Source organism: Ilyonectria robusta (assembly GCF_021365365.1).
Source record: "Ilyonectria robusta strain PMI_751 chromosome Unknown BGZ61scaffold_11, whole genome shotgun sequence".
NCBI lineage: Eukaryota > Fungi > Ascomycota > Sordariomycetes > Hypocreales > Nectriaceae > Ilyonectria > Ilyonectria robusta.
Window position 1 is genome coordinate 758639 of NW_025764445.1, and position 13366 is coordinate 772004.

Consider the following 13366-nt stretch of genomic DNA (forward strand, 5'->3'; position numbering starts at 1 on the left):
ACGTGGGATTATTGCCACTTCTTCCTCGTGTTCTGCGCACGTCCCACCACACAGGACGCACGCCTCATGCACGCCGCCGGCTAAAATCACGCTTCCATCCTCTCGTCCATGACACGAAGTCACGTGCTGTTATGCAAGCCCTGTCTCAGATCCGGGGTGTAGGGTAGATCCGAGACTGGGGGGGGCTCTGCTTGGCATTGGCATTGGTGTAAGATTTCTGTTCCTCTTGCATTTATCTCTCCTTTGTATTTGATTGCCTCCGTATAGTAACCTTGAATTTCCTTTCTTCACTTACATCTGGTTGCTTTTCCAATGCCCAAATACCTATTGGCCAATGTGACTCCATGGCTTCCAAGTTTAATTACAAGGAACAACAATCATCACGGTTTCACCAACACATGCTAACTTCAATGAACTAAATCTCAACGGCAGCACTGTCTCGGATATGTTATACTCAACAGGTCTCGCATGAATCCCAATCTAACCCTAAGAGGTGGGTATCTTTCTCGCTGCCCAAATACCAAGTCTACATGGACTGATCGGCCTCTAAGCTCAACTAAAACACCACTTACACCCGCATCTATCCACACTCTGGCTCATCTCCCGCCTTCCCAGTATGCCCGCGTACTCCTCCGTCTAGAATAACGTCTTCGTTGTCCTTTAGGTCATGCTGAACGCGCTGCCACCGGTTCTTCTTTCTCGACTCCCGCCCCTCCGTTTCGGCCCCTTTGCCCTTGGCGTCAAATACTGGCCTAATGAGGGAGCCCAGCAAGGGGTTTCCGCTGAATGCTCCACCAGCCTTGGCCACGTTCTTGTTCCCCGAAGTTGTTCTAAGCACACCGTAGTCTTCCTCTTCGTCCTCTTCTGGAGTTGCGGGTCGTTCTACAGCCGCCATCTCCCGCACCACCTTGCCTCCAACCAGATCGATGCTTAGCACCTGCGTCCGCTTCTCATATTCTGGCCGGGCATTCCACTCCATCTCTCGCAGAATCTTCTGCTGCCGCTTCAGCTCCCGCGCCCGCTCTTCAGGTGTTGACCACATGCTTCCCGTCCCCTGCAAGGCTCCGCTGACATCAAAGTCGGCCGCCTCGTCTCGCACAGTTGTTCGTTGGGCGTTCTCAGCCTGGAAGTTTAGGAGCTTGTCTCGGTGTGCCCTGGCTTTGGCCTCGGCGTCACTCAGGGATGGACCGTCGTTGCCGCGGGGCTTGGTAAAGGCAGCTGGCGTCTTGGCAACGTCTGCCCGGCGATTGGCTTGTCGGTCTGCAGCCATGCGTTCCCGCCCTCGCTCATCCTTCAGCTCTCGCACCATGGCTTGGACATCATCCGGACTCAACAAAGGGCTCCCGCAGAATGTGCATGGGCCTAACCCTTCCTTCATGCAAATCACCTTGCCGCATGAGAGGCAGTTCGGCGCTGCACCTTGTAGAGGGTGCCTAGTGGCAACGCAGTTGCATTTTCTCGCCTTGGGATTATCCAAACTCGGGTTCGTACTAATCTCGAGCGCACGAATAGCAGCATCCAGATCAGCAATTGCTGTTGAAGCACCAGCCATAGGCAACCCTCCCGAAATCGAAATCTTGGTAGCAGTGCCGCTCGGCTTGGGTGTAGAGCTTCGTGACGTTGGGTTCGATTTGGGCTTCGCCTTTGAGGGTCCATCTGCGATCAGATAACCGGCTGATACATGCTGCTTCGGGGGCGGCTTCGCGGCAGGCTTCGGTGCGGGCTTTGGGGTGTTGGATCTTGATACGTCGTTGCTGCCAGGTGCGCTGGGCCGTTGGGGAATGTAGTCTAGGTCCTGATCCTTCTTGCTATATGTCGAACCAGATGGCACCCCGTAATCGCCGACTTGTCTAGCTTGAGGGGTGTGAATCGCAGCTTTCTTCTTCTTGGGACCTCGCTTCGATTTAGGGACCGCGTCTATTGCTCCATTGTCGGATGAGCTCCCCGCCGCCGCCGCAGCAGCACTGAAGGAGGGGCCTACTGGGGCAGGCTTGGAAGTTTGCCGGCGAGCATTAAATGAAGAGATGAACTCGACAGCCTGGGGCGAGTTGCCGAGGAGATTGTTGAGATGCTCTGCGGCCTCGGGTTTGGAGAGAGTGGCGGCGTAATCGAGGACCTGCTTGAGTTCGTCGTCGGGCAATGGTAGCAGCTTTGAGAGCTGCGAGACCGACATGACGGTGACCTAGGAGTCGATGCTTTGAGATAGGCGGATTGGAGGCTGTTGCTGGTCTGCCCTTATTCGAAGACTCGTGGTTGTGTAGTGGTGATGTCGTTCGTCGTAGAGATGATGTCGCTTCTGAGAGCTGTCCCCCACCAAGAAAAGGCGGCCCCGCCCCCTCCAAAGACGGCTACCCTGTAGTCATTTTCTGAGTCACTCGCCGAAGCAAACCACGGAGGGCCAAGCTGAGGTTTCTAGGCCCTGGAATGTAGGGTTTGTAGCCTGGAATAACAAAGAGCTAGGGGAAGATATGTATATCCCGATCGCGTCGTATTTCATCGGCGAGCTACCCCTGGTTGTGTGGACGGTGCCATGGCGTCTGGCCCGTTTGAACATTATTAGTGTGGCATGTTGGAATGAAAAAAAAAAGTTGGGTTTTCACCCCTGCGAACAGACATATCCAATGCGAGATCTTCTCCAGTGGTCGATTATTATTAGTCTGCCGCAATCGGTGTGACCAAATATCGCAAACCCAGACCTGCATCTGCAGATTAAAATATCTGCCACGTCCTCATGATGGGTGCGTTCCGTCCCCATCCGACTGTGCCGCCCACCAACAATGGAGGCCAGGGAGGTGGGCCCTCGTGGGGTAACAGGGCATGGAAACATTGGAGCTGATGAGCGGTCGTTGGGAGGGATGTGATGGATGGGATGGGATAGGTGCGGATACGTGGACAATGGGCAAGTACACCGTAGCTATAACACAGCGAGACGGGACATGGCGGTCGCGGGTGAAGGGATGGGGATGGTTGGATGGTGGGATGGTGTGAGCTAACTTGTTAGCCGATGGAGGGACGTTTTCAGTGTGGGCGGCATGACGCTCATGTCTAATGCCACTGTCTGATCTGTGCAGGAATTACGGGTGCTGGACACAAATCTGATACATAATTGAACAAATCAGAGCCGCTTTATGGGCCATCCCGCTCCCCCAGCTTTTTTATGTCTTGTTTTAGCCGGAATGTAGCATTTCGTCGCCGGAGGTGGGTGGAGGGGAAAGAGGGAGGAATATTATGGAGTGGATGGTTTGTGTGCTCAACGGATCAATTGAAGGTGACGATGGTGGTGTATTACTTGCCCCTGAAAACATATTAAAGGGCAAAGCAACGATTGTATTTAATAATGAATCAATCCATGATACCCATGCAGAATAATGCATCATGGCTGGTAGGTAAACAAAAACGCGAAGCCCTCACCGAGAATCCCCGGATGCCGTATCCCCGGAGACAGTCCGGGGTCATCTGCGGTGCCCTGCGGACTCGCCCGCGATGGCCACCTCCCATGACGAAACCGCCGAGTGTGCCGTGTGCCCTTGCCCGACATTGCCTATTCACCATGGACCGCCTGACCGGTTCTCACCGTGCTGGCTCCTCTCACTGGCCCCTCTGCTGGCTCCCGTTGCTCCGTGTCTTTGTCGAAATTCCGAACAAGCTCCGCTGCCCACCTTGAGCGCGCTAGGCCGTTGCAGGCGTAGCGGGTGCTCCGATGCCCCAGAAGCGGAGACCCCAAACGCAGCTCCTTCCTGCGTTCAGTGCGTTGCCGTTGCCGGTGGGTGGCAGGTGCGAGGGAAGGCGGGTGGTGGGTGGTGGGTGGTGGGCTCCTTCCACCGTGGGCGTCCTGTGTGCGTCCTGGTGGGCTCCGTGGCTTTTTGTACCTCAGGTCGGTATTTAAACTGCTCATCACCAGCCTCATTTTTTGTCTTCCGCCTCTTCCCTCTTTCCAATTGACCCATCCCCCAATTCTACCTCTACTCCACACAAACAACCGCCAGCATGTTCGCCGCTTCCAAGATCCAGCGACGCGCTTTCACCGCTTCGGCGCGCAACGTAAGTTTCCTCCTTCCTCTGTGCTGCTTGCTGCTTCCTCCCTGCTTCACTGCGTCGTCGCATGAGAGCTTGCCTCTGTTGCACCGGCCCGGTCCGCATCCGGCCACGGTCTGCGTCTTCACCATCCGCCGTCAACATCAAATCAAACCCCACCAATTCGATCCGTCATGACTTGTATAGCTTCATCTCGCTAACACGCACAAACCAGCTTTCCAAGGTCACCGTCCTCGGTGCCGCCGGCGGTATCGGCCAACCCCTCTCCCTCCTCCTCAAGCTCAACCCCCGCGTCACTGAGCTGGCCCTCTACGACATCCGTGGCTCCCCCGGTACGTTCTTCAATCCGCAGCTGCGGCGTCTGTAGTGGTTGGATTTTGACGGCATGGGCTTGTTTTGTGGTATTGCGTGTCTATGAATGGCTCGTCTTAGCCAAAACACCAACCCTTGCCCCTCGCCACCCATCGTGCCATTCTTCTGCACCTCGCCCTAACACAAGCCACTCGGCGCTAACTCTCCTCCCTCAGGTGTCGGTGCCGATATCTCCCACGTCAACACCAAGTCCACCGTCAAGGGCTATGACGCCTCCCCCGAGGGCCTCGCCGGTGCCCTGAAGGACTCCGAGGTTGTCCTCATCCCCGCTGGTGTCCCCCGCAAGCCCGGCATGACCCGTGACGATCTCTTCAACACCAACGCCTCCATCGTCCGCGATCTCGCCAAGGCCGCTGCCAAGCACGCCCCCAACGCTAACCTCCTCATCATCTCCAACCCCGTCAACTCTACCGTCCCCATCTGCGCCGAGGTCTTCAAGAAGGCCGGTGTCTACAACCCCAAGAAGCTCTTCGGTGTCACCACCCTCGACGTTGTCCGCGCTAGCCGCTTTGTCTCTGAGCTCAAGGATACCGACCCCAAGGATGAGAACATCACCGTCATTGGTGGCCACTCCGGTGTCACCATCGTCCCTCTCTTCTCCCAGAGCGCCCACCCCGAGCTCTCTTCCAACGCCGAGCTCGTCAAGCGTGTCCAGTTCGGTGGTGACGAGGTCGTCAAGGCCAAGGACGGTGCTGGCTCTGCCACCCTCTCCATGGCCATGGCCGGTGCCCGCATGGCCGACTCCCTCCTCCGCGCCGCTCAGGGCGAGCAGGGTGTCGTCGAGCCCACCTTTGTCGAGTCCCCTCTCTACAAGGACCAGGGCGTTGACTTCTTCAGCAGCAAGGTCGAGCTCGGCCCTGATGGTGTCAAGGAGATCCACCCCATTGGCCCCGTTGACGCCATTGAGGAGAAGCTCATCGAGGCTTGCCTGGGTGACCTCAAGAAGAACATCGAGAAGGGTGTTGCCTTCGTTGCCGAGAACCCCGGCAACTAAATTTCCCCTCCATGTCGAGAGCGGATTCTAATCTGAGGTGAGAGGAAACTCATCCTGATGAAGGTCCTGGGAAAAAATTGGGGTAGAAGAAGAGATGTGGTTAGGGAAGACAGGACGGCATCAGGGGTATGGTAAACAGCGATACCCTTTTCCATTGTTCTACCACTACCATAGACTTGAATCGGGTCTCTGTACCATAGCAATGAAACAAAAAATCTACCCAAACTAGTTCTATGCTGCTGTGAGGGGTTGCAATTTACTGAACTCGGCACATCTATACACTAAGGTTTATGTACTACTCTGCAGAACACTGCCCACGTCATAAATCGTCACGTCACTTCATTAGTGCACCCAGGTCAAGACATTAAACTGTTAACTAGATACTCATGTTCTGACATGTATGGAAAAGCCAGTGTGATCGTACACCCTCACACCCAAGGGATTCCTCCTGTCCCCCCTACCTGCTCTACAATATGTAATAGAGAAAGATGGAGATTTGTCCGTCTAATACTTCCCAAGTCTAGCCGTCCCAAAGAAAAAACAACCCAGACTCTTTCTCTCAATTCTTCCCCTCTCTAAAGCACAGCCCCACTCAGTTGTTGTAGCTGTTCTTCCATTCCTCAATCTTCTTCCGGCGCGCCTCGACCTTGCGCTCAAACTCGGCCACCTTCTCCATGCGCGCGGCCTCCTCTTCCTCCTCCTTCTTGGCGGCGGCGGCCTTGCGGCGGACGTCTTCGCGCTTGAGCTGGTCGGGGCGGCGCTCGGCGATGTCGCGGGGGCGGTAGTCGCTGAAGAGCTTCTTGAGGACGACCTCGATGATGAAGCACAAGCCGTAGTCGAGGACCATGACGGCGGTCATGTTGCTCTTGAACTCGCTGCTGAAGGGCACCAGCTTCATGCCCTGGTTGATCTCGGGGATGAGCTCCATGGCGCAGGCGAAGGCCAGGCCGGTCACGCCCACGATGCCGTAGTACATGCCCTTGTTCTCGGACAGGGACTCGCGGAAGGGGCGGCCCTGGTAGTTGATGGCAAAGGTCGAGATCTGCTGGATGAGCTGGAGGAGGTAGACGGCGGAGTTGAGCAGCGAGGGAGAGAACTCGGCCTCGAGGTCGACGTCATCGGAACGACTGGGATATGTTAGCAAGGGTTTAAAATGACGCGGTGACTGAAAACTTACGGCTCAAGTCTGTCGCAGAGTCGGGCAATGTAGATGAGAGTGACGATGTGGACGGCGAACTGGCCGAGGATGGAACCGATGATGTAGACGTTGAAGATGTTGGGCTGGGGACGCTCCTTGCTGAGACCCTCGACGACGCGGGCGCGGGAGATGCTGAGGAAGCAGACAGACATGAGCATGCCGCTGATGGTGTACTGGGCATCGCCGAACTTGATGCCCTCGAGGTACAGGACGGACAGGGAGTAGGCGCTGATGAGACAGTTGAGGGCGAGAATCTTGTACATCTGGATGGTGGCCACGAGTGTGCAGCGGCCCTGGCGGATGATGTTGGGCACAGCCATGACGTCGCGGAGCTTGGAGGTGAAGGGCGCGGCGACCGAGGCGTCACCCAACTTGAGCGTGGGTGGCTCGTCATCTCCCATCTCGGCTTCCATCATGCCAGAGGCAAGCTTGTCGGCGAATCCGGCGGCCTTCTTGGTGGCCTCGGCCTGGCGGGGGTTTGCGGCGTTGATGAGGCTCTGGGCACCGGGCGACGTGATGGTCTCGAGAGGGCCGTAGTTTTGCTGGGCAGCGTACTCCTCAGGGGTAATGTTCTTCTTCTTGGCCTCACGCTCGATGGCCTTGAGGAACTGCGGGTTGCCGGGGCCGGGAGGGTACAGGTGGGCAATCATGATGGGAACCGGGGGGGCGGGCTGGTTGAAGCGCTTCATCAGGTCGATCTGCTTCTGATACATCTCCTTCATCTTGGTGTTGCGGCTGTGCTCGGCGATGCGCACGAGGTCGTCCTTGGTTCCGTTGAGAAGCGCGATACCGATGTGAGCCTGCTTGAGAGCGCCGACGTCGTTGGTGCCGTCGCCGGCCATCAGAGTGTAGTAGCCCATGTCCTTGAGTCCGAGAAGAATGTCCTCCTTCTGCTTGGGGGACACGCGGGCGTAGACCCAGGTGTATCGAAGCAGGGAGTTCCAGGCAGGCTGGCCCTTGAACTTGGCGAGGGCGTAGCCGGTAACACAGATATCCTTGGTGCGCAGAATCTCGGGGTCGATGGGCTTGGTAGGGTCGACGTCGATACTGATCTTGTCGTCGACGCTCTTCCACACAAGCCTTTCACCCTTGTTGTCCTCAGGGGCGTCCAGAATGAGAACTTCACGGTCGACGATCTCGACCTCGTGGGCGACGTGTACGGCGGTAAGGGGGTTGTCACCAGTAATCATGACCACACGATGGCTGCTCTCGTTCAACATCTGTACAGCCTCCTTGGCGTCTTCCTTGAGAGGGCAGTGCAGGACCAGGAAACCGGCAAAGGTGAGGTCAGACTCGACCTTTTCACGCTTCAAGTCGTTAACCTTGGCAGAGCCAAGCTCGGAGTCGATGGTAAGCTGCTTATAGGCCAGAGCGAGGACACGAGAACCCTTGCGAGTAAAGTACTTGTACGTCTCCTCGTAGTCGTCGGGAACAACCGAAAGCATCTTCATGATGGTCTCGGGCGCGCCCTTGACACCAGCGAACGTACCCTTGATCTTGTGACCAGTCTTGGAGTCGGTACCGTGAACCATGGCGACGGAGCTCTGGCGCTTGAGGGCAGACGAGAACTGGAATCGACGCTTGATCTGGACGTTGCCGTGAGTGCTGCCAGCCTTGTTGGTGCTTGAGAGGAGGTCGTTTTTGCCGAGGGTCCAGCCGAGAGAGCTCAGGGTCGCCTTTTCCATGGGGTCACCGACAATTTCACCTTCGTCGAGCTTGACAAGGGCGTGGGCAGTGGCCAAAACCAGCTTGGTTTCCATGCTAGTCTCCATGACGGGGATGATGGCAGAGTGGGCGCCGTCAGATTCCTTCTTGTCATTGATCTCAGCGTGGCCGAGGCCAAGTCCAGCAATACCCAAGACGACGAGGTCCTCACCGGTAAGGGTACCAGTCTTGTCAAAGCAGGCAACATCAACGCGGCCGGCAAAGGGAATACGGAAAGGCTCAGTACAGAAGATGGCAAGCTTGGCCAGAGCAGCCAAGCTAGTGTTGACAGCGAGACTCAGTTCCATGGGCAGCTCAGGGGGGACGACGCTGGTGACAATCAAGACACAGTCCAGGAGGAGCTTGGAACGCTTGCGGTCCTTGCGGACACCCTCGTCCCAGACATACCAGGAAGCGGCAATTGCGAAGATCAGAAGGAACAGAATGAAGAAGAGGGCCTCGGCGTTGTTGGCCGAGACACGCTCGGTCGAGTAGATCATGGTTCGGACAAGGTTGCCCTGGGAGGTCTCGAATCCAGTCTTGATGACGATGGCCATGGCACCGTTATCGGGGGGAGTGGGAACGCCGGAAGCAAGCTTGGGTTTCTCCACGTCAGGGTTTCCGTGGGTGATCTGGAGGACCTTGGTGCCGCCCCAGAGGAACGAGTTCTTGTCCAAGCCTTCGGGGTCGAGGGGGGCGTCGGCAGGGCGGAGCTGGACGGAATCCTTGAGGAGAGGAGTACTCTCGCCAGAAAGCATGGCTTCGTTGACGATGGCGGTGCCCTCAACGAGAATCATATCACATGCGACGCCGCTGTCCTCCTTGGTGCGGCCAACAGAGACCAAGTCGCCGGGGAGGAGATGGTCGCTCTGAACCTCAGTCCACTTGCCCAGACGGAACGCCCACATGTCGTAGGGCTTGATGCCCATGCCGCGGAACTCGACCAGGGTGCGCTGACGCTGCCAGACGACGGTGCTCTCGAATGCGACGAGCATGAAGAGGGTGAAGAGCGAGTAATACCAGTATTCATCGAGCATCCACAGACCAACACAGAAGATCTGGAAGACGAAGAAGGGCGCCACGGCGTGCTCCTGGAACAACTCGGTGAAGGTGGGGACGGGAATGTCGAAGGTATTGGGGCCATAGTGCTGCTCGATGCGCTCAAGCTCGGCCTGCTTGGCGATACCCTTGGAGGTCTGGAACTGGCCGATGGTGGGCTTGGGCTCGAGGTCGATGTCGTACTGGAGAGTGGCAAAGACCTTGGTCTCGGGGTCGTAGAGGAAACGGCGCTTCTGGAAGAGGAACGAGAGGTTGACCTTGCCGCCGGCCTGTGAGGTTTGGGGGTTAGTGTGTGACATGAGGGGGAGGAGAAGAGGAGAGTATATCCCACCTTGTCGCGAATCAACTTGACAATGGCGGGGGATCCGGCGTTGGCGATGGGGATAATCTTGATCAACTCGGCATCGTCAATGTTCTTGGCCTTGGACGCCCGGAACTTGCCCTCGAGGTTGACGCTCCAGTGGGTGCTCAGCCAGAACAGCGACTGGATGCTGAAGATGGCACCGCACCACACAAAGGTCCACTCCTGGGCGCCAATGTGCTTCTCGTAGAGTTCATCGGAGAGGTAGTAGCGGAAGAAGATGGGCCAGGCGATGGCGAACGGCCACACGTAGGTGTGCAGGTAGAAGGGCAGCGGACGCAGCAGCTCCGACTGCGTGATCTGCGGGTTGTCGACGAGGGGCGCCATGGTGGCCTCAATCTCGCTCGCGGCGGAGGAGTTGTCGGTCACGGCGGAGAGGATGGAGGAGGGGGATGGGGATTAGAGGAGCGCAATCATCTGACGATGGCGAGTGGACAAGGAAAAGAGGTTGCCAGGAACCCGGAAGCGAAGAAGCGAAGAAGCGAAGAAGCAAACAGGAGTGGGTTTGAGTGGGTTGAGCGGGGATGACGCCGTCGACAGCCTGTCTTCTTCGGTTTGCTGCAAGTCGCACGTCGCGATCCAGTGATCTGTACTTTTCGGCGAGCGGCCACTCAAGGTTCCCGGTTCGCGATTAGTGGACAGAACAGTGGGCGGCGGGCGGTGGGCTGCCAGAAACAGTGGCTTACCAGCGGCGCTTTTACTGGATTGGTACGCTACGTCCCCTGTTCCTCAGTCCCTTCAGGCGTCGGCCGATGCGGGCCGGCTGCCCCGGGGGGCGCTGACACCTGTTGCCAGCTGCCACGTGATGCCGGAGCCCAATCTTAGTCCCGCTGTTCCAACACCATCCATCATCTTCTTCGGCGAGTCATTGAGACGACGGTGTAACATGGCACCACTTCATTCATTTCGACTGCTGTGCGCCAACCCAACGGAATACCGCGTGGATGCATGCACAGATATCACGGTAATGAATGGACTCTGCAAAAGGGTGGCGTTAATTTAACATCAACTTTTTATGTCACATTGTTCAATATCTACATAACCCTGGGTTGGCACCCAAGAGTCGTCAGAAAATACTACACAGCCCATATCCAACAAGAGGCTCTCAACCCCTAGCTGCAATACCCATCGTCGACAGATTCGCTAACAAACTGAACCCACTTGTCATCCTCAGCAAACACAGCCAAAGTGTCACGGCCCGGTCGATACTTGGGCCAGGTGATGCCGTGACCGTCCCGGGGATCCTTCTTTGGGTTCGACAAAAACGAGAGCCACAGAGCTAAAAGGGAAGTCTTGGTCAGCGCAGTTCATATCCGGGAAAGACGTGGGAACATACCCTCCATGCCGTAGCTCACTTCCCACTCAAACTCGGTCGAGTTTCCGCGGTATTCGTAATGCGTCCCGAAAAGGAGAGGGAGTTCCGCTAGTAAACAGTGAGTTCATGTGCAAACGACATCATTAGAACCAAAATGCATACCGCTGTGTGTGGCGCCGATCCAAGGGAGTGGCGAAATGTTGGAAAAGTTACCGGCGTAGTGGTAGCGATACGTATCGTACCCAAACTTGACTCGGTTCCTGACCTGTGTTAGTGTTCTATATTGGGTTAAATCCGCCAGTTCAACTTACTGAATCTCCTTGGAAACGGGGCAGACAATGGCTGCGAGTCCGATCTGCCACTGGCCAGGTGTCATTCCACTCTCGCTATAGGTTCCGAATCCAGCACCCTCATTGGCGTTGACTCCCATGATCCAGGGCTAAGGAACCAAGAAGTTAGTATACTGACTCGCGGAAGATGCTACTAAGAACATACCTCTTTCTTAGACACAAGACCTCGGGCAAGGCGATCGGTCGTGTTTGAGAAGGCCGTCACGTTGTCTCCAACTGGCGAGAAGCCCAGACTGCTGCCAGAGTAGGCATCCTGAATCTCAGTGGCATCGACATCCTGCATACAAGCCAGCTCCTTTGCGGCACTGAGATTGCCACATCCCACCAGCTTGGCCAGAGAGCTGAAGCTACTATGGTTTCCAGCCGCGGCCGTCAGCATGCTTGTCGAGCCAGAGTCGAGAATGAGACCCTTGACGATGAGATCGTTCGGGTACGAGTAGCCGTACATGCCAACAGAAGCGGCTCCGGCGGATTGACCCCAGAGAACCATCTGCTTGGGGTTTCCGCCAAAGGCGGCAATGTTGTCGCGCGCCCACTCTACCACGAGTCGCTGATCCAACAAGCCCACGTTCTTGCTGGCATCAGCGGCATTGGGGAAGCCAAAGACATTGACGCGGTAGTTCATGGTGACCACAATGTGTGACTGCGTTCTCTGAATCCACTTGTCGGGGATCTTGTACAGAGAGTCGGCGCCGCCGCCGGTAAATCCACCGCCGGGGATGTAGATGAAGACAGGCAGCTTCTTCTCGGTTGGGTTGAGAGGCGCGTACACATTGAGGTACAGGCAATCCTCAGACTGTCCGCCGTTGATGAGGAATTCCTGCATGTGCTGCGTGTACACGGTAGGAGTGCTGCTGAGTCTCTGCATGCATGACGGAGCATATGTCGTGGCCTTGATGGCCTTGGACGAATGCTTGGGCTTGGGAGCCTTGAACCGCAAGGCGTCGACTGGAGGCTCTGCGAACGGCACGCCGAGGAATTGGCGCACGGCAGGGGCAGTTGAATTGATGAAACCGGTGAGTTGGCCGCTGGTCGTCTTGACTTTCAAGGCCGCGCCATTGCTGGGCTTTGATGCGTCGACGCCCACCGCGGAGAGGCAGGTCGCCAAGCTGAAGACGTTCTTCCAGTTGAGATGCATTGTTCCAGCCAGCGCCTAGGGCCAGAATCCAGTCGAGAAGATGGTATAAGTGCCTGGTGATCTTGGATGAGACGGACTACTACGATGCCAAGCCGACTGGCCGTTTAAATAGTTTCTACGACATTGCGGAGTGAGACATTCGGCAAGAGTTCACGCGGATCGACATGCAGACTCCACCGGTTCCCCAGGTTTGGAAGAATGTTTACCACAGGACCCTTAATATTCTCAACAACACCCATGGCGGTTCGACGGTATGGTTCGACCTAGTCGAACCCGAGGCATGACAGAGCTCATCTCCGGCATGGGGAAGCGGGAAATCTGCAAGGAAGCCGCATGGGCACGATGCTAGATCGAGGCGCCAACCCCGAGATGCGGGGAAAACAACAGGGGGAGGGAAAAGGGTTTATGCCCAGCACCTCGTGGGCGAAATGCGGGGTTGGGGAAACCATGGCGAGAGACAGGAAACGATTAAACGGGACCGAGGGAGAATTGACAATCAGAGGCCATGTGGCCGGTTGCCGGTTATTAGGCGAACTGTGACGGGACTGGGGGAGTTGCACGTTTCGGTTGGACTCCTCTTATTAGCCTTTGACTCCCCTGTACGCAATTGATGTAACAGTAAACCAATACGAGAAGGACAGAGATGCAGTGTGCAGCATATTATGCCCTTGTTACTTCGTGTTCTCCCCACCATGCATTGGAGACAGGACTTGATGAAGAGTCGGCCAACACTGGCACGTGTGCAAGAGGGAAGTTTGACAAAAGGGTTGCCAAAGTGGAATCAGCCCTTATATGTCTTCTATTTTCTTCTTATCTCCTACGAAACTATCCAGTTTTATT

General features: G+C 56.3%; 4 protein-coding genes across 4 annotated transcripts; 1 reads left to right on the forward strand and 3 right to left on the reverse strand.

Annotated features, from left to right (window-relative positions):
* Positions 1-259: 259 nt before the first annotated feature.
* BGZ61DRAFT_453092 (putative zinc finger motif, C2HC5-type-domain-containing protein) lies at positions 260-2316 on the reverse strand. The gene has a single exon (XM_046246031.1). The coding sequence runs from the start codon at positions 2171-2173 to the stop codon at positions 581-583; it is 1593 nt and encodes a 530-aa protein (XP_046103740.1). The 5' UTR covers positions 2174-2316; the 3' UTR covers positions 260-580.
* A 1671-nt stretch (positions 2317-3987) lies between these two features.
* Positions 3988-5401, forward strand: BGZ61DRAFT_353075 (lactate/malate dehydrogenase; the record flags this gene model as incomplete). The annotated part of the gene is made up of 3 exons (XM_046240481.1): positions 3988-4041; positions 4250-4367; positions 4563-5401. 3 exons carry the CDS (start codon positions 3988-3990, stop codon positions 5399-5401), a joined length of 1011 nt encoding a protein of 336 aa, XP_046103741.1.
* A 592-nt stretch (positions 5402-5993) lies between these two features.
* On the reverse strand, positions 5994-10050 carry BGZ61DRAFT_353149 (uncharacterized protein; the record flags this gene model as incomplete). The annotated part of the gene is made up of 3 exons (XM_046240488.1): positions 5994-6528; positions 6579-9631; positions 9694-10050. 3 exons carry the CDS (start codon positions 10048-10050, stop codon positions 5994-5996), a joined length of 3945 nt encoding a protein of 1314 aa, XP_046103742.1.
* Positions 10051-10835: 785 nt separating this feature from the next.
* Positions 10836-12526, reverse strand: BGZ61DRAFT_354069 (Alpha/Beta hydrolase protein; the record flags this gene model as incomplete). Its single annotated transcript, XM_046240578.1, has 5 exons — positions 10836-11002; positions 11060-11146; positions 11201-11298; positions 11350-11477; positions 11534-12526. The coding sequence occupies 5 exons, from the start codon at positions 12524-12526 to the stop codon at positions 10836-10838; spliced, it is 1473 nt and encodes a 490-aa protein (XP_046103743.1).
* Between the last annotated feature and the right edge of the window lie 840 nt (positions 12527-13366).

Coding starts and splice junctions, on each gene's coding strand:
- BGZ61DRAFT_453092 (XM_046246031.1), bottom strand. CDS start 2,173: ATGTCGGTCTCGCAGCTCTCAAAGCTGCTACCATTGCCCGACGACGAA.